The sequence below is a fragment of the Eubalaena glacialis genome, chromosome X (assembly GCF_028564815.1).
Source record: "Eubalaena glacialis isolate mEubGla1 chromosome X, mEubGla1.1.hap2.+ XY, whole genome shotgun sequence".
Taxonomy (NCBI): Eukaryota; Metazoa; Chordata; class Mammalia; order Artiodactyla; family Balaenidae; genus Eubalaena; species Eubalaena glacialis.
In genome coordinates, this window is record NC_083736.1 from 126,196,910 (window position 1) to 126,220,512 (window position 23,603).

Here is a 23,603-nt window from a genome sequence, read left to right on the forward strand (position 1 = left end):
TCAAATGTAGGAGATTAATAGGCAGGAAAAATGTGGCTATTTTATCAAACTAAGACCCCTTCAATTTAACACTGACCTGTTTTGATATAAAGAAGTTAACATAAGAAAAGTCAATTTTCCAAGTGGGAAACAATTTACTGACCATTATTTCTCTCTCTCTCTGACATACTGACACACGCGTGCGTGCGCACGCACGCGCACACACACACACACAGAGAAAACATACTGGATAGGAACTTAAACTAACTGGGATGTAACAAAACTTTTTCTTTGAAAAGTAATATTTTCTATAAATATACTGGATTGAAGTAAAATGCATTGTGTCATAGAATGTATATAAGAGTTACAGAATATAGACAGATGGGGAAATAATGTTACTTAATTAGACACAGTAAGTCAATGATGATCAAAAATATAAATGAAATTTCTTTCCACATACTATGTATATTTTCAGATACTCCTCCAAAAAATTTCCAAATTAAAAAAAAGGAGCAGAGTTTATAATGATAGGTTAAAGTATAAGCATACTTTCATAAATAATGGAAAAAATAGGTTATGAAATAAATTTCCCATGTAAAATAAGCCATTTTGAGCATTTTCATTTTATCCCAGTTTTTATCTCTTCTATTTATAACATCTGGCTTTTGGAAACCCACAATTTTATCCTCCTTTTTGGCAATTTATACTTAAATAGTTAAAATTATGGGCTGACAGGAACAAGCATAAGTACAAGATTAAGGTTTTTATTATGTAAGGGAGAAAGAGATGAACTGCAGCAGTAGTTGCTTTCTAATTATTTTTCAAAGCATTTCACGGTAGCAGCACTGGCACAAATATAGCATTCCAATCTTCTCTTTTTTTTCCTGTTAGCCAGCCAAGTTTGAATTCTCTCTTTAAATTAATCCAAGTGGTATTATTCCTGTATCATTTAGATTTTTCCAGTTAAAATGAAATTCTTTGGGGCTTTTTTTCTGATCAAAATTATTAACCTTCATTTTCCCCCCGAAGGTTGTCCTGTGTTGTTGCAGCTCCTGCACTTGGATGAGCATTAACCCATTTTGAAATCTTTTATAGATGACAAAGGTAATAGCTTTAAAAAATAAAGTGCAGGGACTTCCCTGGTGGCGCAGTGGTTGAGAATCCGCCTGCCGAAGCGGGGAACACGGATTCGATCCCTGGTCCGGGAAGATCCCACATGCCGCGGAGCAACTAAGCCCGTGCGTCTCAACTACTGAGCCTGCGCGCCTAGAGCCTGAGAGCCACAACTACTGAGCCCACATGCCACAACTACTGAAGCCTGCGTGCCTAGAGCCCGTGCTCCACAACAAGAGAAGCCACCACAGTGAGAAGCCCGCACACCGCAACGAGGAGTAGCCCCTGCTTGCCACAACTAGAGAAAGCCTGCGTGCAGCAACGAAGACCCAACGCAGCCAAAAATAAATAAATAAAAATAAAGTGTATTTAAATAAAGTGTTTGCCTATATATAACAGTTTGTGCACTATGGATCTGTGTACAATTAATCTCACAGGTATAGGCCAACAAACTATACCCTGATAGAGTAATTATCAAACTGTAGTCTGCATCACACTCACTTGCAGGGTGCTTGTTAAAACTCAGATCGCTGGGCTTTATCCCCAGAGTTTCTCATTCAGTAGCTCTGGGGTGGGGCTAGATAATGTGCACTTCTAATAAGTTCCCAGGTAATGCTGGTCCTGAGATCATGCTTTGAGAACCACTGATCTAATATATGCCCCACACTCAGAACAAGGGGAGGAGAGGATTGGCTATTATTAAAAAGTATTCTCATATTTAAAGGAGGGTGTGGGCCAACGAGTGAGAGGCTACTGCTTGCCTCTGACTCTCAACAGCCTCTTCCTCTTTAGTGGTAGGTTTGAGCCAGTTGCAGGAAAGGCCCTTCTCTATCAGCAAGCTCAAAGCCGTCAATTTATGGATAGAAAGCCTAAAGTGAGATAGCTGTTCAGAATAGAAAGAGCCCTAAAATAAAGGTTGAACACATGAAATCACCTAATTTATAGGTCAAAATTGGTCAAAAAATTTCATATTGTTTAACCTAGTGAAGAACTTGGACTGGAGTTGTGGCTCCACCACCTACTAAATTTGTGACCTTGGAAAAATCTCCTCATCTCTCTGAACATTAAATATTAGCCTTAAATAATCAAACCTGCTGCACAAGGCTGTAAAGATTACTAAATATGTTTGTAAGTGTTATATAGATGTAGATTGTCATTGCTGTTGACTTGACCAAAATCACACAGTACTAGACTCTCCATCATTTCACATTCCCTGATTTTTCTGATTATCGTCACATTGCTATAGTTAGGGTACGATATGTGTGTTTCCCCAACTAGATGTTGAACAACTCAAGGGTTTCTCGCTTACTTCGTAATAGTAACCCCAGTACCAAGAACATGTCTTAGATAACACAGAAGTTTAATACATAACCACTGGATTGAATTACTGGAATCACAGTATACACTCTGACACACCACTGGGCATAGCTGCGAGACTGGGAGGGGATATGAAGGAGGAGGCTATCCCCACCATTTTTTCAAAGTTGAAACCATTTGGCTGTCTAAAGGACTGATGTCTGATCATAAAAGACCCCATTCTTTTCCAATTGAACTGAGCAGTCTACTTCTTTTTGTTTCTCAAGTCAAAGACCAACACTGTCCTAAACATATCTTCCTATTTTTTTTTTTAATACAAATGTGGGTCACTTTGGAAGAGGTTAAGCAAGTGTTTGCAATGGTATTGATGGAAACTAACTGACACTGCTTTTAAGTAACATAAAAGCCCTATAGATTTTAAATTATGACTCATCAAGGAGGAAACTGGTTACACTTAATTTCGTGTATACTGGTCCATGAAATGCTAAATGTCCTAAGAAACCATTTCAAGACTTCTTTGCATTTTCATTTAGGTAGTTTCTACACATGTAAGCTGATCATGATGGCAAATTGTTTTTACACTGTACAAACTGAAGTGGTGGTCTGGTTATTACCTTATAACTGACTAAATGACAGTCACATCCAGAAAAGCAGGTTTTGGCGGGGAAAAGAAGTGGTGGCTGAAATGAAAACTGTAGTTTATTTTCACTGATCAAACTGACTACATCATTACCCAAAGCTCTACTTTATGTTCTGCAGTGTGAATAAGTCTAGATGATAGGAACAAGACTACGTTCCCATAGGTAAGATGGAATCTGCTGAGGTGGAGATCTGGCCTGGATATCCTGCCTGTCTCTGGTGAGAATTAGGTGCCACATGTGGAATGATGGCTGTTCTATTTGCAGTAGCCTGGGACTAGCCATGTTCACCCTTGGGTAGCTTAATCCATATAGCCGGGCACTGGATTTAGAATAGGCAGATCTAGTCAACTAAATCAGCTGTCAGGGATAAGTTCACCAGAGGTGGCTTATAACTCATTTTTTTTTCCCATGTAAAAAAGCTGCAGATTGGTACCTTTTGTTGGGACTAGAGTAGTTCTACTCAGCTTTCCCTGGATGAAAACTTCTGGTTTAAAAAGGCTAAGGTCAGCTGTGGCAGCTGAAGTGACCTACAAGAGAAACTTCTGGGAATAATATCTAAGGGAAAAGCATTCGTTCATTCATTGCTTATTCTATCCTTAGTGACTCAGTATCTCTGTGGAATGCAGACGCCACAGTCTGGGGTCCTGGAGTCCTAGAGTCAGGTTTCAACATAATGATATCTGGAGAGTCCTTTCACCCTTGTGACTGTAGTTGTCAAGAGGGTACTCTGGTTTAGTCAAAGGCTGCGTAAAGAACAGAAATACAGAGTGGGGGTGGAGGGGGACTGAATTCAGGAGGAGAGTTTTCAGGCACAGGCGCAAATCGTCACCATTCAAAACGAGTGTGAGGCCCTATTCCAGCCATACAGTTCCATTAACTGAATTTGCATCTCCCAGTCACAGAAATGATATTTCCACAGTCTTGACATTCTAAATATCAAGAGAATTAAATGCAAGCCAAAAAAATCCCCTCAGCTTGTGAAGATCATTACATGACACACAGTAAATTCAGACAAAGGGAAAAACTTTTCTCAATACTGATAAGAAAAGCACCAAAGAAGTCATCACTTGAAGAATTACAGCTAGACTGCACTGCATTTGAAAACAACCTGGGTTAGCAGCGAGGTCAAAGCCTGGATTACCTTGGTATATGAAGCAAAAAGCATTTAGAGGAGTGCATGCCCTCACATTTTCCCTTCATTTAAATTCTTGCACTGGAATAAACAACTCTGCTTTCTAGGTCTATATTCCATCTGATCAGAAATGTACCAAGAAAATGTCCATAGGACAACTCTGGTCAATTTTGTTTATGGAACAAAATGCATTTATAAAATAGCTTTATTTCCACTGCCCCCCTAGTCTATCCCTAAATGATTATAGATGGTGATGAAGACTACATGTTTCCTGTTCCAAAGCAATAGCCCATAATCTAGCAACACCACCAGGTGAGTTCTAAAGAGAATTTCCATAACATTCAAATTTAATACATAAATCGGTGTTCTTTCAAAACACTGATTTCAAAATGCCAGCAAAATAATTGACGCTATAGTTATGAAAACATCGCTTGCCTTCGTTACATGCCTGCATAAAGGAATTTTCGTTGAATCACATTTCCAAATGTGAAATGGTCACATACATTGGTAATCCAGACTACAAGAAATAAGTTCACTATGTTAACTTAAGTAAAAATAAGTTCTAACCTGACCAAGTTCTTCATTAAGGTCTGATGTGTTAACCAGGGCTCCTTCATTGATTTCTTCATCATAAAAGTCCTTATCCCATGAAATGAAGAAGGAGCCCAAGAATTTTTGCATTTCTACTGTGACATACATGGAGACAGGAATGATAAAGTTGAACAGAACCATAAATGACAGGAAGTCGGTAAACATTTTCAAAACCTAAACAAAAGAAATAGTTCATGCTGATTATATGCACAGTTCCATCAAGCAAGTGTAATATAATCTTTCTATCTTTTAATTTCAATGCTGAAAGCACTGCTCTTCCCAACGACACTATATCATTGGTAAAAATTTTCACAGTACATGAAAACAACATTTACAACACCCTGAATTTTGTCACTATTCTTCAGTGAATGTACCTTGACTTAACACTTTTCACTTCCTTAAGTTCTCTGCTCCTCCCCACCCCCCCAATATGAATGTAGGCTCAAAGTTTTCATGTAGGCACTCATTATGTTCCTATCATGATATATCACAAGCTCATAATATATTAACATGACACACCTTCTTGCCCAATTGCTTAAAACTCTTAACCAAAGAGTTAAAAACAAGGATAGATGCCTAGGGTTAAAACAAAAAATTCTAACATTTCTTAAACAGTTAATGGTTTGGGGCTACCATACAACCAAGAGAAAACCCAAATACCAAAGGTATCATTATCTGAGCAGCATTTCAATAAAGGGTGTCTCTGTCACAATGTGCTAGGGTTAAAGTTTTCAGCATAGAACAAATTACCTTCAAAGTCTCCCGCTCTTTCTGGGTCTTTTGGTTATACCAAGGTTCATCGTTATATGGGGTACTTTGCCAAACATACTTTAGAGTAGTGCATACTGCAGCTTTGGTCAGTAAGATAAATAAATACACAATCAGGAAGGCATTAATGGATCTGAAAAATAAGATATTATGGATTTAAAAACCATTTAATTACTTAAGGTATCAACCAGGTATAAACTAAACTGTTCAGTTTTCTAAAGCTTCTCCTGTGTACGATGTGTAATCATAACACAGACCTGTATGGATGCTGCTAACGCATTATTCTTGAGTGGTAAAATGGAAAAGCCAGCTCTAGCCCCAACCCAAAGTGCAATGGCTGACTAGCTCAACACACCTTTAGTAAGGATCCTATAAAGTGACAGAACACACACACACACACACACACCCCCCACACACACACCCATTACCTACTCCATCCTTATAGAAGGAGTAGATTGTTTCCATTTCCCTGAATCCTAAAGGTTTGGAATAGAGGGTAGAGGAGCAAATGTGAAATCTTCAAGCTTAGTGTGGATTCTTTTAGTCTGAAAGTAGAGCTATGGAGAGGGTGTCACTGATATACTGGATATCCACGCCAACAGGAGAGTGAGGTCCGTGCCAGCGGCAACTGGCTTGAAGGTGTGTGTCATGTACCACTTCAATATCTGCCAGGAGACTATTATCTGTGTTGTACAACCTCCTTACATATAGCAACAAGAGGACCCCAAACCATTATCCAGCAGCAAAAGAGAATAAATTTCAACTAAACCCTGCCCTTGAATAGCTAAGTGAGCTTAGGTAAATCACTTATCATCTCTACGACTATTTCTCTATCTATAAAGTGGACAGGCTAACAGGAATTACTCTGAGTTGCTCAGAGGATTAAACCAAATCAGACATACAAATCACTGAGCAGTTTCTGGAACACAAAAAGTACTCAAAATGGTAGCACTACTACAATTTATGTTGTTTTTGCTTATGGTTGTTATTTAGAATTACTGAGAAGTAACAATTTCAGTTCAATAACAACTAAAGAAATTGTGGTGTACACTAACTTTTCAACAGCAGAACGTTTCTGAGATTTCCCTTGGTAGTTCAATGCCATTTTGGTTTCCATTCCAGTGTAAACAGCAACTCCTAAGGAATAACAATATGATGAAAATTAGGTTTCAAATGAGATTGCCAACCCAACTCCCCACCCAGTTGGATCTACCAATTTTTTCACTCTATAAAAGTAGGAATTCTAAACTCTCTTCTATTCACCAGTTGATATATCATTTATAGTATAGTTTTAATTCTACGTAGTTCGTCATAGTTTTCAAGTTAGTTTACCATCTTATAAATTCCCAACACCTAAAAATAGGCTTAGATTAAATGGAATTAAATGCCATGTTCAATTTTTAACTGCACTATTTAGGCACAGGCTTTAAAAGACATATTTCTAGTAAGTATATCTTAAAAACGTTCACCATATATCTTCTTGGTATTTTTTAGTGTAGCTCCTTTCAACAAGAGATTTTCAGGTCCCAAAGACCTAAACAAAAAATGAACACAACTTATCCAAACAGCCCAACAAATAGCACCATCAACTTTGGCGACATATTTTGCCCTAACATACATCTATCTCCAAAAGGTTCAGAATGTATCTGTTTACTTATATCATATGCTTACTAACACAGGACCAGCTGAAAGATATTTCCCTCTGAAGTTACTTGAGGATACAGCACAGATGGAAGCACACACAGTACAGGAGTAGCCAGCAACACACAGAGATAAAGAGATGCACAGAGATAAAAGGATTATGAGTCACAGACAGCAAGACAAGAACGGGACAGAACAGCAGACATCAAGAAACAGAAAGAAAAGGTGACAGTAAAAGGCTGGGAAAGCAAATGTCAAGGTGGGAAAGACACACTGCCATATTTATAGAGAGTAAACACGCCTTTTGGGGGATCATTGGGCATCCGGTGTTTCTTTAACTTCTTTTTGAGTATTGGCTATAAAGGCCAAGTGGAAAAGTTGAGGTAATTAACTGGATGATAGAAGAGGGAAGAAAACACCCCTTTTTCCATGAATTGTTACATTATAAATGATTAAACCTTTCATTTTACTTAAGTCCAGCTAATTCTCCCAGCATTTTATCTCCTGCCTAGTCCCTAAATTACTCTCCCTTAACACACTGTTCTCCAGATGTACTTCCAATATTGTCAGGCACTGCACAGCCAAGGACAATAAATACAGTGCTTAGAACATATTTGGGATTATTGGTCAAAGTGTCTGGAGCTCTACAATTTTAGAAACCCTCAGCATCACTTCCAACACCACCCCCCTCCCAGGACACACACACTCTGAGCTGCTACCAATCACAAGGTCAGCTACTTAAGACCCATTAGTGGCTAGTTACTCCAGGGTTATTCACCTTTACATCCCTTTCTATAGAGGAAAGTATTCAACTATTTTAATGGGCTTAAAAGAGAAACACAGCTCCCCCCAAAAGGACAGATTAAAGGAATTATAAACTAACCTGGCAACAGCTTCAAGACTATTACTATAGATACTGATTCGGCCAACAAACCTGCAAAAAAGAACATAATAGCACACGTGTCTTCTATATCTAGATAAAATCTATTTACCCCAAATATGGGAATGAATCAAAATACAAAAAATGCAAGAAGTGATAAGACAATGAACTATGAAAGCCTATTGTCTTTCTTTTTAAAAAAAGTTAAGTTGAACCAATATGGTATGTAACATTTTCAACTAATTTTAAAAATATTATGGATTATAAGAATGTAAACAAAGATTCTAAATTGATTTTCAAGATCTACTTGGCACCGTGCATGCACACATTACCCCTCTCATCTATACTTCATATAAATAATTGGTTTCTATTTCACATTCATGTGAAGAAAGGTTTCTGGTGCTAAAACAACTTATAAAACCATTAGTTCAGTAGTTCTTTCACTTGAGCATGCATCAGAATTACTGGTGGGCTTCTTAAACCACAGATTTCTGGGACCCATCCCCAAGCTTATGGTTCAGGTAAGAATGTGAATCTGTATTTCCAACAAGTTCCCAGGTGATGCTGATACTGCTGGCCTGGGATCACCGTTTGAGAACCACCGGCATTAGGGGACACTTGATCACCATCTTGGAAATTTCCAAACTGTCTTGCAGCTGATCTGAATACTGAGCTTGATCTGACCAAGTGATCAGATCTATGGCTATGCATATGGTAATCTACATTTCTGAAAAATAGGGTAAAAAGCTCTAAATCCTCCTTAACAAGAATGCTATGAGTATTTTATAACTTACATTAGAATTTTTTCAGAAAAATTGATTATTACTAAACACACAAAATATGAAGGTCTGCTCATTCATTCATCATGTATTAATTGCACCATTACTATGCTTGCTAATAAGCAAGAAAAATGTGTTCCTTGCCCTAAAACAGACAATCAGGCAATTACAGTATAAGTGATGACCACTAGGGTGGTGGAAGTACAAGGTATTCTGAAGTCACATACCAAGGGTACTCAATCTAGTCTAGAGAAATTAGGAATAACCTTCCTTCACTAAAAATCTCCTTCATATTTAAGGTAACTGAAATTTAGGAGTTACCCTATAAATATGCAAGGATGTATATTATTGTCTAACTCAGGCAAAATCAGTCACTCCCTTTTCTGTGATTCTATGGGCCTTTTACTCACCTTTATTATCTCACTGTACTGTAAGCCTAGCTTTACTGTTTTATCCCCTTTGCAAACTGTGAGTTCCCTAAAGGCAGGAAACAGCTATTTTGCTTTGTGATTCTAAGTTCCTACTATCAAGGTGGATACAGAAGAAGAAGGGAAAAAGGAAAGAAGGAATGATGGGAAGGAGGGAGGGTATTATTCATGTAGTAGGATGAATATTTTGTTTTTCCACTACTGGGCACTGTTGTAAGCCACATCCCGCCATTTGGTCCCCTATTATGACCAACAGCATTCATTAACCAGATGGCTGGCATGGGTGATGGATGCCATCTGTAAAGGTGGAATAGAATATAATTAATTGGCCCACTTGGGGATAAAACCTATTATTCTATCCTCATTAACACCATGCTCTAATCAACCAAAGTAACCAGTCTTAAAAATCAAATGCCAAATTTTTTGACAACCCACAATGACTGTGAATGAGTAAATCTACTCCAGAAAGCCTAACTGTAGCAAAATAGAGGAAATCACACCATTTCACTGCTCCCTCAACTTAACTGTTTACTTTGGACAAGAAACAGCCTACATACAATACTCAGTTCATCATGATCCTCATAAAAAAGGACAGAGTGCCTACTAATCGCATGGCTCCATATCTCCTTCTCTCTTTAATGTTGGATGACACATAAAGTGGTTTATTTTTGTTTTAATTAATTCTGGCTAATGCATGAGTTTGATAGATCAGCCTTACGGGATTACATAATCTTAAAATGTGATGGACGGCCATGTCTACAAATAACAATAATAAAAGAAAAACAAGTAAGATGCCTGGGCCCACAATGATTTATCTTAGACTGGTAGCGAACAAGGCTGATTTGATTCATTTCCCTGCCAGAAGGAAGGAACAGCTCATAAAAACACAAATGCAAGGAGGCTGGTAAATGGTGGGTGTTTCTTTGCAATACTGGTGGCAAAGAGAAGCAAAGCCATCAGACAGCAGTAAAATGAAACCAGGTAATTCTTACTTGTAGAGGTCAGGTTGAGGCTGTTCACATTCAATTGCTGCTCTGAGGGTATCAATGGATTCGGCTGTACACAGTTCAATGGTGTCACGTACCGCATAATGTGTCTAGATGAAAGCAGAAGAAAAAGCAAAAACAGCCCAAAAAAAAAAAAGTGTAATCGTATACCCACCTGATTTCATGAACACTGTATGTTTTTAGTAAGAGGCTTTGGCAGAATGATACAAATATTGATGCACATTTCCAACTAAATAAACTTGATGGTATTATTCTTAAAATATATTACAAATAATTAGAAAGATAACTCTGCTGCAAGGGGATTTCAAAGATAATGAGAAAACTAAAAGCTTTTCTTGATACTGACAGCAGAGAGAATTCCATTTGCAGCATGCATATAATTAACTGAAAACCCCATGAAAAATTTAATGCATTTTTTTCCTCCTATTTATAGAACTGAGACCTATTATTTTGCTCACCATAGTGTATGGTGATGTTAACATACACATAAGAATTGGACATAACCCTTTTGGTCATAAGAATGCTAACATTTTTGCTAACAGAAAGAAAAAATTCATCAATAGTTTCCATTATACAAACAGCAAAATTAATGATCTTGAAAATGCTTCGGGTGGCTACAATTTATGTAAGGAGCTGGGAGATGATGTGTCTTGCCTTAGTCAGACAGTTAGAATATTCTACTAATGTATATTATGTACTTACTTGATTGACCCAGAACTCAAGGCAGGCTCCAATGAACCCATTTATAAATCATCAAAGAAGGGCTGACGCAGATTCAAAGACTGCACCACTTATGCTGAAGGGAAAGCTGCTGCACAGTCTTCGGAGAATATTACGGATCTGCCTCAGCTACATTTAAAACTATCTCCTGACTTGGAAAACCTATGTACTTTTAGCTGATTTATCAGATCAACTTAATTGGAAAATGAAACCACTTGAAAGTTTTCTGCCTCTAAACAACTTTTTCCCCTATTAGGAAATCTTTAGGTAGATTTCTCGATTTTTATCTTGACATTCCCTCAAATACAACTTTGTTTTTCAATAGTTTAAATGGGACTAGTTCATCACCATGCCCCTGAAGAAAAAAATTAGTTATCTAACAGGCATTTAAGTTCCTTTCCCACATACTGAGTCCTGGTCCTCAACTCCAGATGGAATAAACAAGCAGAGGAAAGCCCTCAAGGATACACACAGAGGTGAGCACATTAGTATTCTTCCTTAAAGGCAGCATATAGAGGATACATGTTCATGCCCTGTGGAGCTCTGGATGATAGCCAAGAACTGACAGTGCCGGAAAGTACCAGGGACGTAACTTATCCTCCAGTTTGAACAAATTTACTCTAACACACTTATAATTATTCCTAGTTGAAATAAAGCAAATATTTGCCAAACTATACCCTAAGGTGTTTTTAAAAAGTAATCAAACCATTCCAGGTTAGACTTTCTATATGCCAGGAATAAACATTTTTTTCAAGAAGATAGCCATCACTTTAAAAATAAAAATAGATCAAACTGTAAGGTTAGAGTACCTTAGGGTGAAGTTATTTTCATAGTTATATAGTTTCAGCCTAAGACTACTCTCATTTTTAAAAGCCTAAATAAAATATTGAATGGGTTAATGTCAATATGAAATGCAAACAGTGCTATCAAAAATGTGGTGGCTTTTATTTGGGGTGTGGATTTCCTCACCCAACACCACCCTTTCCCCCAAAGTTGAGTATTTGCTTAGAAGTTCAAAGACAGTTATATAAAAGCTGTCTTCAAATACAAAACTTACACAAACAGGAAAAAATAAGATAAAAGATTAGGGGGCAGTGGGATGGAGTATTGTATGATTAACTATCCTGAGCTCAAAATGTTTAGGCAAGGTTTAATCTCCATTACCTTGCAATTGGATTCCCCATCAAGACTTGCAGTAGTAACGTAACAGGTTCCATCAATTGTGCAGGATGATAGAAGAATAAGATCACAGGGAAAGGTTTCATCTGCCTGTACTTCTACTACATCACCGACCTAGCATAGAGAGAAAAATAAATATAAATATTCTTAATTCCAAACAAAGCATTCATTATACCTCAAACTAAAGTCAAAAGAGTAGCAAAAGACCTCTCCTCCTCTAGGGCTTAGACTGTCTCAGCATCCTATACCATGTGAAAGGTGATGAAAGAATATCACTCAACATTCAGAATCCTCTTTAAGGTTACAATGACTTAGGATGCTTTTAGATTACCTTAGTATTGAACTTTAATCTCTAACAAATGATTCCAGCACCCAGGGACCCTTTTGCTCTCTGTTGTTTCTGGTATTGGTGTTTGATAAGAGAATGGCCATTATCATTTCATGAATGAATCAAGAAAATCTACACATCTTAACTTGAGCACTTCATAAACACTGGTCAGCCACACTCCCACTCTGCATCATAGATAAATATTTCAAAATGCTTTGCCTTCCAAGTGATAACAGCTATTATTTTTGGGTCATAGTTCTCTCTTCAGTGCTCAGAAAATCTCGCTTAATTAGAGAGGTGTTTATGTTTCCCATAACATTTGGAAAAAACTTTTTTCAAATAGGTCATTTTCCAACAATTCATCCGCTATGAGCAAGTACCCAAAGCTCAAGTAGAGGAAAAACATGAGAGAAGAAACCACGAACCATTTCTAGCGCATAATTTAATAATGTAGGAAATAAATCATGATGATTAAAACGCAGATCTTTACTACTTGACTTTATGTCCCAGCTCTGCCACTTAACTATATGACCTTAGGTTAAGTGTCTTTGATGACTGCAACTACCTCATAGGATTGGCTGGAGTATGAAATGAGGACACAGGTAAAGTGTTTCGTAAAGTGCCTGGCATATATTCACCCTCTGATAGTTGCTAACTGTAATTATTACTAATACCCTACAACTGCTTTACTTCCAACTTATGAATAGTCATAAAATTCTTTTAGAAGGATGTAAGGAAATTATGCAGCCCAGTGCATTCCAACATTTTCCATGTCGTGGCACACACAGAAAATGATAAGTAACCCTTTTGTACAGCACTTCCAGATAAAGGGAGGAGGCTGCTGGTGACAGAAGACAACCCACCTTAGGAGAGAGTCACAATACCTGGCTCACCAACTCTGGCACACTGGTTGTGAAATGCTGAACTAACAAATGACACACCTGCCTTCCAATTGCTACACACAATTTGGCAGATGAAGATGAGGATTTCAAGATCTATTCAGGAACAACTTTATTTTCTTTGCCAATCTTAATCAGTAGCCAAGAGCAACAGCATCAACAATGGAACTAATTTGTAAATAATATTTTATTTTCTTGGATCTTTCCTTCCAAACATACACAAACACTTCTGTTGCTTACACAAAGCCACAATCTATGCTTAAATACACAGAAGAAAAATAACAAACAAAATCCTAAAGCATCTTAGAAGAAGGAAACACTCATTAAAGAACGGAACATGATTCTCAGGCACTGATAAATAAAAACCACAAACAGAATTTCTTCTACAACATTGATAATGATTCGCTCAGATATGAAAAGATCCCTGCACCTGGAGTGCAAGTTAAGGCTGGTAAGATGGACAGGGGCCAGATCACAAAAGTCCTGACAGGTCAGGGTCAGGGGTTTAGGCCTCACCCTGAAGGCAAGGGGAGACCGGGAAAGGACTTTTAAAGAAAGGGAACAACATGGTCCAGTTAGACAATCAACTCTAGAGTTGTTTCCACTTAGCATGTACAAAGCCACAAGAGAACATCACTATCCCTTGTCATAAATATTAGAAAAAGCCAGATAATCAATAGAATCATATTTTTTTGGAGTTCATCAGAGAGCTGAGGTTGCAGGGCAACCAAATGAACTGAATTTCAAGGGTGAAAAGTCCCTCTGAGGAGAGAGAGGAGAAATAAACTGTTTCACAATTGATGAAGCGCAGGAGGAAGAGACAACTGCCATAAAAGTGCCTAGGAAGAAAATAACTAGATTTTCAACCAACTGTAAAAGGCTTGGTAGGGGCCAACGTGACAGTTTCAAATCTCTGCAAGCCTGAGAGAAAAGAGGAGACCATAAGCACGTATCAGTTCTTCTCTATAGGCATCCACTGAGTGCTCATGAGAAAGCATGAGGACAGGAGGCCTAAAAGAGCCTTCCTCACTGGTACAGGCATACAGGTTGTGAATGACTGCTGTGGAGGAACAGACACAAAATATGCTACCACTGTGGACCCTTCTCTCATATGAGGCAAAAGCCATCTGTGCCTAAGAGAAAGGCAAGCAACCCTCCCGGGCACAGTCTCAGGGTAACGTAACTACTGCTAGCGGGGAGATAGAAGCAAAGCCATCTGCTGCTGGGGATGGGACAGGAAACCCCCTCATATTGAGGACCTAGCACTGATAAAAGGCAAAGTTCAGCTGCCATGGGAGGTTGGGGTGGAGGTGAGAGCAGAGTACTGAGAAAGTTCCACCCTGAGGCAAAGGTGCCTAAAACCTGCCTAATACTGAGATGGAGCAGGAGAACCAAGAAACCACTCTGTTCCCACCAGGAACCCCAAGAAAGAGCAATCTACCACTGGGGGAGGAGAAAGGGCGTAGAGAGAGGCATTCACTGTGTCTCAGGAATGTAGGACCTGCTGAAAGCAGAGAACGGAACAGGAACACTGAGAAAACCCCTGTGGCAGCCCAGCACTGCAGGCATTTAAAGTCCAGTGGTGTACTGAAAGCATCAACAGCTACAGCAAAATCAAAGCCAGCCAACTCCTTACCAGACTGACTCAACCCCCAACACTGATGGGCTGGCTGACAGAACAGGTGTGCCCACTACAGACCACAAATACAGTTTACCTGCCTCGGTCTCCAGCATTCTTTTACATGCACTGCCCAAAATTCAATAAAAAAAAAATGAGATGCACAAAACCAAGACAAAAATGACCTATCATCAAAAGATAAAGGTGTCAATAGGACCAGCCTCAGAAATACTCAGATTTTGGGGCTTCCCTGGTGGCGCAGTGGTTAAGAATCCGCCTGCCAATGCAGGGGACACGGGTTCGAGCCCTGGTCCGAGAAGATCCCACATGTTGCGGAGCAACTAAGCCCGTGTGCCACAACTACTGAGCCCACGTGCCACAACTACTGAAGCCCGCGTGCCTAGAGCCCGTGCTCCACAACAAGAGAAGCCACCACAATGAGAAGCCCACGCACCGCAACAAAGAGTAGACCCCGCTCGCCGCAACTAGAGAAAGCCTGCGCGCAGCAACGAAGACCCAACACAGCCAAAAATCAATACATAAAATAAATTAAAAAAAAAAAAAAAAAGAAATACTCAGATTTTGGAATTATGAAACAGGGATAGAAAAATAGCTATGATTAAGATATTAAACTATTTACTGGAAAAGGTAGACAACATACACATGCAGATGAGGAATTTGGGCATAAATATGAAAACTCCCAAAAAAAGGCAATTGGAAAAGTTAGAAATGAAAAACATGATATCAGAGGTAAGGATTTCCTTCAATGGGCTTATAAGCATACTGGATACAAAGGAAATAATCAGTAAACCTGAAGAAACTCTTCCAATATTTCTAATGCCAAAACCCATACTCCTTCCCTTATAAATACCTGTGTTTTTCCATTGGAACTCCTCAAGGCCTGTTTCTCTTCTCTGTGTTTTATGTGATTCCATCCAAATTTCTATATCCACCTAAAACATCTCTGAGCTCCAGGCTTGACAATTCCATCTGGCTGTCTAATAGGAATCTCAAAATTAACATGGCCTGGGACTTCCCTGGTGGTCCAGTGGTTAAGACTCTGTGCTCGCAATGCAGGGGGGCCAGGATTGATCCCTGATCAGAGAATTAGATCCCGCATACCACAACGAATATCCCACACGTGGCAACGAAGATCCCGCGTGCCGCAATTAAGACCCAGTGCAGACAAACAAATAAATATTAAAAAAAAAAATTAACATGGCCCAAGCTGAATTCCTGATTTCCCTTCACCCCCACCTTTTCCCCCAAACCTATTCTTCTCCAGCTTATTTAATAGCACCAGCATTTTTAAAAAATTAATTAATTTTGGGCTGTGTTGGGTCTTCGTTGCTGCACGCGGGCTTTCTTTAGTTGCGTCGAGTGCGGGCTGCTTTTTCTTGTGGCGCGCAGGGTTCTCATTGCGGTGGCTTCTCTTGTTGCGGAGCACGGGCTCTAGGCGCACAGGCTTCAGTAGTTGTGGCACGCGGGCTCTAGAGTTCAGGCTCAGTAGTTGTGGCGCACGGGCTTAGTTGCTCTGCGGCATGTGGGATCTTCCCGGACCAGGGCTCGAACCCATGTCTCCTGCACTGGCAGGCGGATTCTTAACCACTGCGCCACCAGGGAAGCCCCTAGCACCAGCATTTTGTTTAATAGCACTATTTAATGCACCTAGTTGCTCAGGCCAAAATCAAGGAGGCTATCTTTATTCTATTTTGCTCTTTTTCTCCCTCCCTACATGGAATACATCAGTAAGTCCACACTTTACCTCCAAAAAACATCCTGAATACATACATTTATTTTGATCACGAGACAAGAGGGACAAAGTTGTGCTTACGAGCATGGATGCCATACCCAGACTTGCTTCAGTTCAAATCCCAGCTTTCCCACTTACTAGTTGTGGACAAGTTTCTTAACTACCCTATGCCTCAGTTTCATCATTTGTAAAGAGGGGATAACAAAAGTACCTATTTCATAGGACTGTTGTAAAGTAAGGATTAAATGAGTTAATAGAATGTAAAAGGGAGTGCCTGGCATATTTATGTAACATATAAATGTTAACAACTATTTTTACTGTTATTATCTCTTCTACTATCATTCTAATATAAGCTCTTATCATCATCTGCTTATACTACGGCAGTAGCCACCTAACGGGTTTCCCTCATTCTACTTTTGCTCATGCCTCTACTGTGCTCACTCTCCAGAGTTGTCTTTTCTTAAAAAGTAAGATCAAGTCACCCCCTAGCTTTGAAAAACCCTTCAAAAAATTCCCAATGCACTGAGGATACAGAATAAGTCACTCTCCTGCTTAACAAGAGTCCCCACACTCCCCAGCCAAGCAATCAAACACTTGGACACTTTTAGTTTATAGGCATCTCTTTCCACACACAAATACTCCAGAAAGGGCTCAATCAAATAGCATTTCACACAACAGCATCAACTCATGTAATTCAGATTATACCTGGTTGAGGTCAGCCTCAAGGAAAAGTAGCCTGGTGAGGAAAGTTGGAAGATGGGGGTCCTTCTAAGGCAGTGGGGGTGACAGCAAAAACAGAAAGAGGAAAGGAGAGAAAAGGAGAGTTGTGGGAGACTTTTACTTGCTTTGCAATTTTACTTCATGCCCTGGGAGCAACAGATTTAATGCTATGAATCATTTATGCTGCCTTTGGTTCTTATGTGAACAAAAAGCTGAGTTTCTACGACTGGTTTGGAAACTTCAGATCCTAACCACTCTAGTTCATCACAAGGTCCTCCCCTCTGGGATGCAGAGAACAGAGAAAAGAAAAAAGAGTGGAAGAAAGACATTTTATGTCAAACTTGGGTAACCCTCCCACTCTGTAGCCTTCCTCCCATCATTACTACAAGAAGATGCAAGACAATTTACTTATTGCTGGGGATATGGACAACTTATGCCTGGAATTCCGGGTATTTAATAAATAATTCAGCAGTGATAATACTTGATAAAAGTATAGGGAGGAGAGTATTATTTTGCATGAATTCATACCACAGCCCTGAATCATTCTGGAATGGTATTTTCACCTACCTTCTTCTCTTTTTGTTCCATACATCTTGTTCCCTTGTTCTGGAGGATTTGATTTTCATTAGGTTCTATAATTTAATCCATATTCATATAGAAACATTCTTTTAAAAATAATACAAAATTGACAAACAATTTTGGAAGACTAACAAAATTAGAAGATTAACAAAATTGACAAACCCTTAGCTAGACTAAGAAAAAAAGAGAGACGCAAACAGCTAATGAAAGAGAAGACATCACAACTGATGGCAGAGAAATAAAAAGGATTATAAGAGACTACTACAATTATATGACAATAGATAAATACCTAGAAACATACAACCTACTAAAACTGAATCACGAAGAAATAAAAAATCTGAGTAGATCCAAAACTAATGAGAAGATTGAAGCAGGAATCAAAAACAGAAGAAAAGCCCAGGCAAAAACAGAAGAAAAGCCCAGGATCAGATGACTTCACTGGAGAATTCTACCAAGCATTTAAAGAAGAAATAACAATTCTTCCCAATTCTTCTAAAGAATCAAAGAGGGGGGAACAACCCCAAACTTATTCTATGAGGCCAGCATTACCCTGATACCATCACCAGAAAAAGACACTACAAGAAAACTACAGACCAATTTCCTCAACGAATACTGATACAAAAAATCTTAAAATACTACCAAATCAAAATCAACAGCACATTAAAATGATCATACACCATGACCAAATGGGATTTATCATTGGGATCCAAGGATATATATATGAAGATCAATCAATGTAATGCAACACATAAACAACGTGTTGCATGATCATCTCAATCAATGCAGAAAAGGCATTTGGCGTAATTCAACACCCTTTCATGGGCTTTCCTGGTGGCGCAGTGGTTAAGAATCCACCTGCCAATGCAGGGGACACGGGTTCGAGCCCTGGTCCAGGAAGATCCCACATGCCATGGAGCAACTAAGCCCGTGCGCCACAACTACTGAGCCTGCGCTCTAGAGCCCGCGTGCCACAACTACTGAAGCCCATGAGCCTAGAGCCTGTGCTCCGCAACAAGAGAAGCCCGCACACCGCAATGAAGAGTAGCCCCCGCTCGCCACAACTAGAGAAAGCCCGCGCGCAGCAACGAAGACCCAACGCAGCCAAAAATAAAAAAATAAAATAACAAAACAAAACAAAACACCCTTTCATGATAAAAACACTTAATAAAATAGGAAGAGAAGGAAATGACCTCAACATAATAAAAGTCCACAGCTAACATCATACTCAATGGGGAAAGACTGAAAGCTTTACCTCTAAAATCAGAAACAAAGGAAGGATGTCTACTCCAGCACTACCATTGATCACTGTACTGGAAGTTCTAGATGCAACAATTAGACAAGAAACAAAAAAGGTATACAAACTGGAAAAGAAGTAAAATTATCCTGGTTTGCAGATGACATATTATATATAAAACCTAAAGATTCCACCAACAAAAGAAAAGTTAGAACAAACGAATTCAGCAAAGTTGCAGGATATAAAATCAATACTCAAAAATCAGATGCATGTCTATATACTGACAATGACCAGTCCAAAAAGGAAATTAAGAATATCATTTACAATAGCATCAAAAATGATAAAATTCTTAGGAAGAAACTCAAACAAAGAAGTTAAAGAGTTGTACACTGAAAGTTACAAAAGCACTGCTAAAAGAAATCAAAGATAATACAAATAAATGGAAAGACATTTCATGTTCATGGATTGAAAGACTTAATACTGTTAAAATGTTTACACTATCCAAGGGGCGCAGTGGTTAAGAATCCACCTGCCAATGCAGGGGACACAGGTTTGAGCCCTGGTCTGGGAAGATCCCAGATGCTGCGGAGCAACTAAGCCAGTGTGCCACAACTACTGAGGCCTGCGCTCTAGAGCCTGCATGCCACAACTACTGAGCCGCACACCACAACTACTGAAGCCCCCGTGCCTAGAGCCCGTGCTCCGCAACAAGAGAAGCCTCCGTAATGAGAAGCCCACGTACCACAACGAAGAGTAGCCGCCACTTGCCATAAAAAGAGAAAGCCGGCACACAGCAACAAAGACCCAATGCAGCCAAAAATTTAAAAAATTAAAATTAAAAAAAAAAGGCTATACTCTCCAAAGTGATCTACGACTCAATGGACTTCCTATCAAAATGTAATGGCATTTGTTTCAGAAATAGAAAAAAAAATCCTAAAATTCATATGAAATCTCAAGGGACCCTGAGTAGCCAAAACAATCTTGAAAAGGAAGAACAAACTTGGAGGTCTCACATTCCCAGATTTCAAAACATACTACAAAGCAACAGAAATTAAGACTGGCATAAAGGCAGATACATAAGCCAATGAATAGAGAACCGAGAAATAAACTCTTGCACATAGGGCCAAATGATTTTCAACAAGGGTGCCAAGACCATTCAATAGGGAAATGACAGTCTCTTCAACAAATGGTTTTAGAAAAAATCGGTATCTATATGCAAAAGTATGAATAGAGTTGGATTCTTACATCATATACAAAAATTAACTTGAAATGAATGAAAGACCTAAATGTGAGACCTGAACCCATTAGACTCCCAGAAGAACATGGAGAAAAAGCTTCAGGACATTGGACTTGGCAATGACTTCTTGGACATGACACCAAAAGCACAGGACAAAGATCAAAATTAGAAAATGAGAATACATGACCAAAGTAAACAATCAACAGTGAAAAGGCAACCTACAGAATAGGAGAAAATATTTGCCAATCATATATCTGATGAGGGGTTAATATCCAGAAAATATAAGCAACTTCTACAACTCAACAACAAACAAATACCCTGATTAAAAAATGGGCAAAGGACTTGAATAGACATTTCTCCAAAGAAGATATATAAATAGCCAATAGGCACATGAAAAGATGCTCAACATCACTAGTCATTAGGGAAATGAAAATCCAAACCAAAACAAGGTATCATTTCATACCCATCAGGACGCCCACTACCAAAAGAACAGAAAAAAACAAGTGCTCAAGAGGACAGGGAGAAGTTGAAACCCTTGTGTAGTCTAGACGCTAACGTAAAATGGTGCATCCATTATGGAAAACAGTGTGGAGGTTCCTGCACAAATTAAAAATAGAATTACCATACGATCCAGAAATTCTACTTCTGGGTATATATCTAACATAATTCAAAGCAAGATCTTGAAAAGTTATTTGTATATCTGTGTTCACTGCAGCATTATTCACATGGCCAAGAGGTAGAAGGAAGCCAAACGTCCATCAACAGATTAACTGATAAAGAAAGTGTGGTATATACATACAATGGAGTATTACATAGCCTTAAAAAAGGGGAAATCCTGTCATATGCCACAACATAAATGAACCTTGAAGACATTATGCTAAGCGAAATAAACCAGTCAGAAAAGGACAGATACCATACGTTCCCTCTCACAGGAAGTATCTCTCTAAAGTAGTCCAAGTAATAGAAACAGAAAATAGAAAAGTGTGTACCAAGGGCTAGAGGTTTGCTGTACAACAATGTGAATATACTTAACACTACTGAATTGTATACTTAAAAAATGGTTAAGGGCTTCTCTGCCGGCGCAGTGGTTAAGAATCCGCCTGCCAGTGCAGGGGACACGGTTCGAGCCCTGGTCCAGGAAGATCCCACATGCCGCGCAGCAACTAAGCCCGTGAGCCACAACTACTGAGCCTGCGGCTCTAGAGCCCATGAGCCACAACTACTTAAGCCAGTGAGCCACAACTACTGAAGCCCGTGCGCCTAAAGCCCGTGCTCCACAGCAAGAGAAGCCACCACAATGAGAAGCCCACACGCAGCAACAAAGACCCAATGCAGCCATAAATAAATAAATAAATAAATAAATAAATAAATAAATAAATAAATATTTTTAAAAATGGTTAAGATGGTAAATTTAGTATTGTGTTTTTTATCCCAATAACACAATAAAAATAAAAATAAATAAATAATACCTTAAGACTAGGATAAAATATTTGTAAAAGACCCATCTGATAAAGGACTGTTATCCAAAATATACCAAAAAAAAAAACTATTAAAACTCAACAACATGAAAATGAACAATCTGATAAAAAAATGGGCAAAAGACCTAATAGATACCTCATTAAAGAAGATATTCAAATGGCAAGTAAGCATATGAAAATATGTTCAACACCATATGTCATTAGGGAATTGCAAATTAAGACAAAAATGAGATACCACTATACACCCATCAGAATGGCCAAAATCCAGAACACTGACAACGAATGCTGGCCAGGATATGGAGTAACAGAACTCTCATTCACTGTTTATGGGAATGCAAAATGGGTAGCTATGTTGGAGACAGCCTGGAAGTTTCTTGTGAACTAAACATACTCTTACCATATGATCCAGTAATCACACTACTTGGTATTTACCAAAATGAACTGAAATCTTATGTCCACACAAAAACCTGCACATGGATGTTTACAGCAGTTTTATTTGTAATTGCCAAAACATGGAAGCACCCAAGATGTCCTTCAGTAACTGAATGGATAAATAAACTGGTACATCTAGACAAAGAAATATTATTTAGTGCAAAAAGAAATGAGCTATCAAGCCATGAAAAGACGGAGGAAACTTAAATGCATATTACTAAGTGAAAGAAGCCAATTTGAAAAAGCTACATACTGTATGATTTTCACTACATGACACTATGAAAAAAGGCAAAACTATGGAGACAGTAGAAAGAAGAGTGGTGACCCAGGGTTGGAGGGAGGGATGAATAGGCAGAGCACAAAGGATGGTTAGGGCAGTGAAATGATTCTGTATGATACTATAGTGTATAGGTCATTATACATTTGTTCAGACTCACTGAATATGTAACACCAAGAGTGAACCCTAATCAAAACTATGGACTTTGGGTTATAATGATGTGCCACTGGAGGTTCATTGATTGTAACAAATATGCCACTCTGGTGGGGGATAATGATTATGAGGAAGGTTGCACCTGTGTGGAGAAAGGGGTGTATGTCAACTCCATAATTTCTGTTCAATTTTGTTGTGAACTTAAAACTGCTCTAAAAAGTAAAGCTTACTATTAATTAAAATAAAATCTGTTGGGAACAAAAAATATTATTTGATGTGGACAAGTCTAAAATTTTATTGACAGGACTCTTATTGGGTAATATGAAACAATGATTAATTTGGATAAAAAATTAAATTGCCTGAGATATTAAAAAATAACAATACCTTAGAACTATCATACGTTGCTGGTGGAATATAAAATGGTATATAGCTGCTGCGGAAAACAGTTTGGTGGTTCATGAAAAAGTTAACCATAGAGTCACCACATGACCTAGCAATTCTACTCCTACGTATATACCCAAAAGAATGGAAAACAGGTGTTCAAACAAAAACTTGTACATGAATATCCATACTACCAATATTCCTAATAGCCAAAAGGTAGAAAAAACCTAAAATGTCCATCAACTGATGAATGGATAAACAAAATATGGTGTAGCTATATGATGGAGTATTATTCAATCATCAAAAGGAATGAAGTACAGATACATGCCACAACATGAA

General features: G+C 38.6%; 1 protein-coding gene across 3 annotated transcripts in view; it reads right to left on the bottom strand.

Moving 5' to 3' along the window:
* ATP11C (ATPase phospholipid transporting 11C) overlaps positions 1 to 23,603 on the bottom strand; it is a 164,755-nt gene that overhangs the window by 57,945 nt on the left and 83,207 nt on the right. For 2 of the 3 annotated variants that reach the window (XM_061179541.1, XM_061179540.1), the window contains exons 6-12: positions 12,161 to 12,289; positions 10,262 to 10,365; positions 8,066 to 8,116; positions 7,011 to 7,075; positions 6,597 to 6,678; positions 5,524 to 5,674; positions 4,750 to 4,947 (exon numbers count right to left, since the gene is read on the bottom strand). In XM_061179541.1, the coding sequence (XP_061035524.1) occupies positions 4,750 to 4,947; positions 5,524 to 5,674; positions 6,597 to 6,678; positions 7,011 to 7,075; positions 8,066 to 8,116; positions 10,262 to 10,365; positions 12,161 to 12,289 (780 nt within the window). Of the gene's footprint in view, positions 1 to 4,749; positions 4,948 to 5,523; positions 5,675 to 6,596; positions 6,679 to 7,010; positions 7,076 to 8,065; positions 8,117 to 10,261; positions 10,366 to 12,160; positions 12,290 to 23,603 lie in introns of those variants that run through there. The other variant, XM_061179542.1, reaches the window with a different exon arrangement.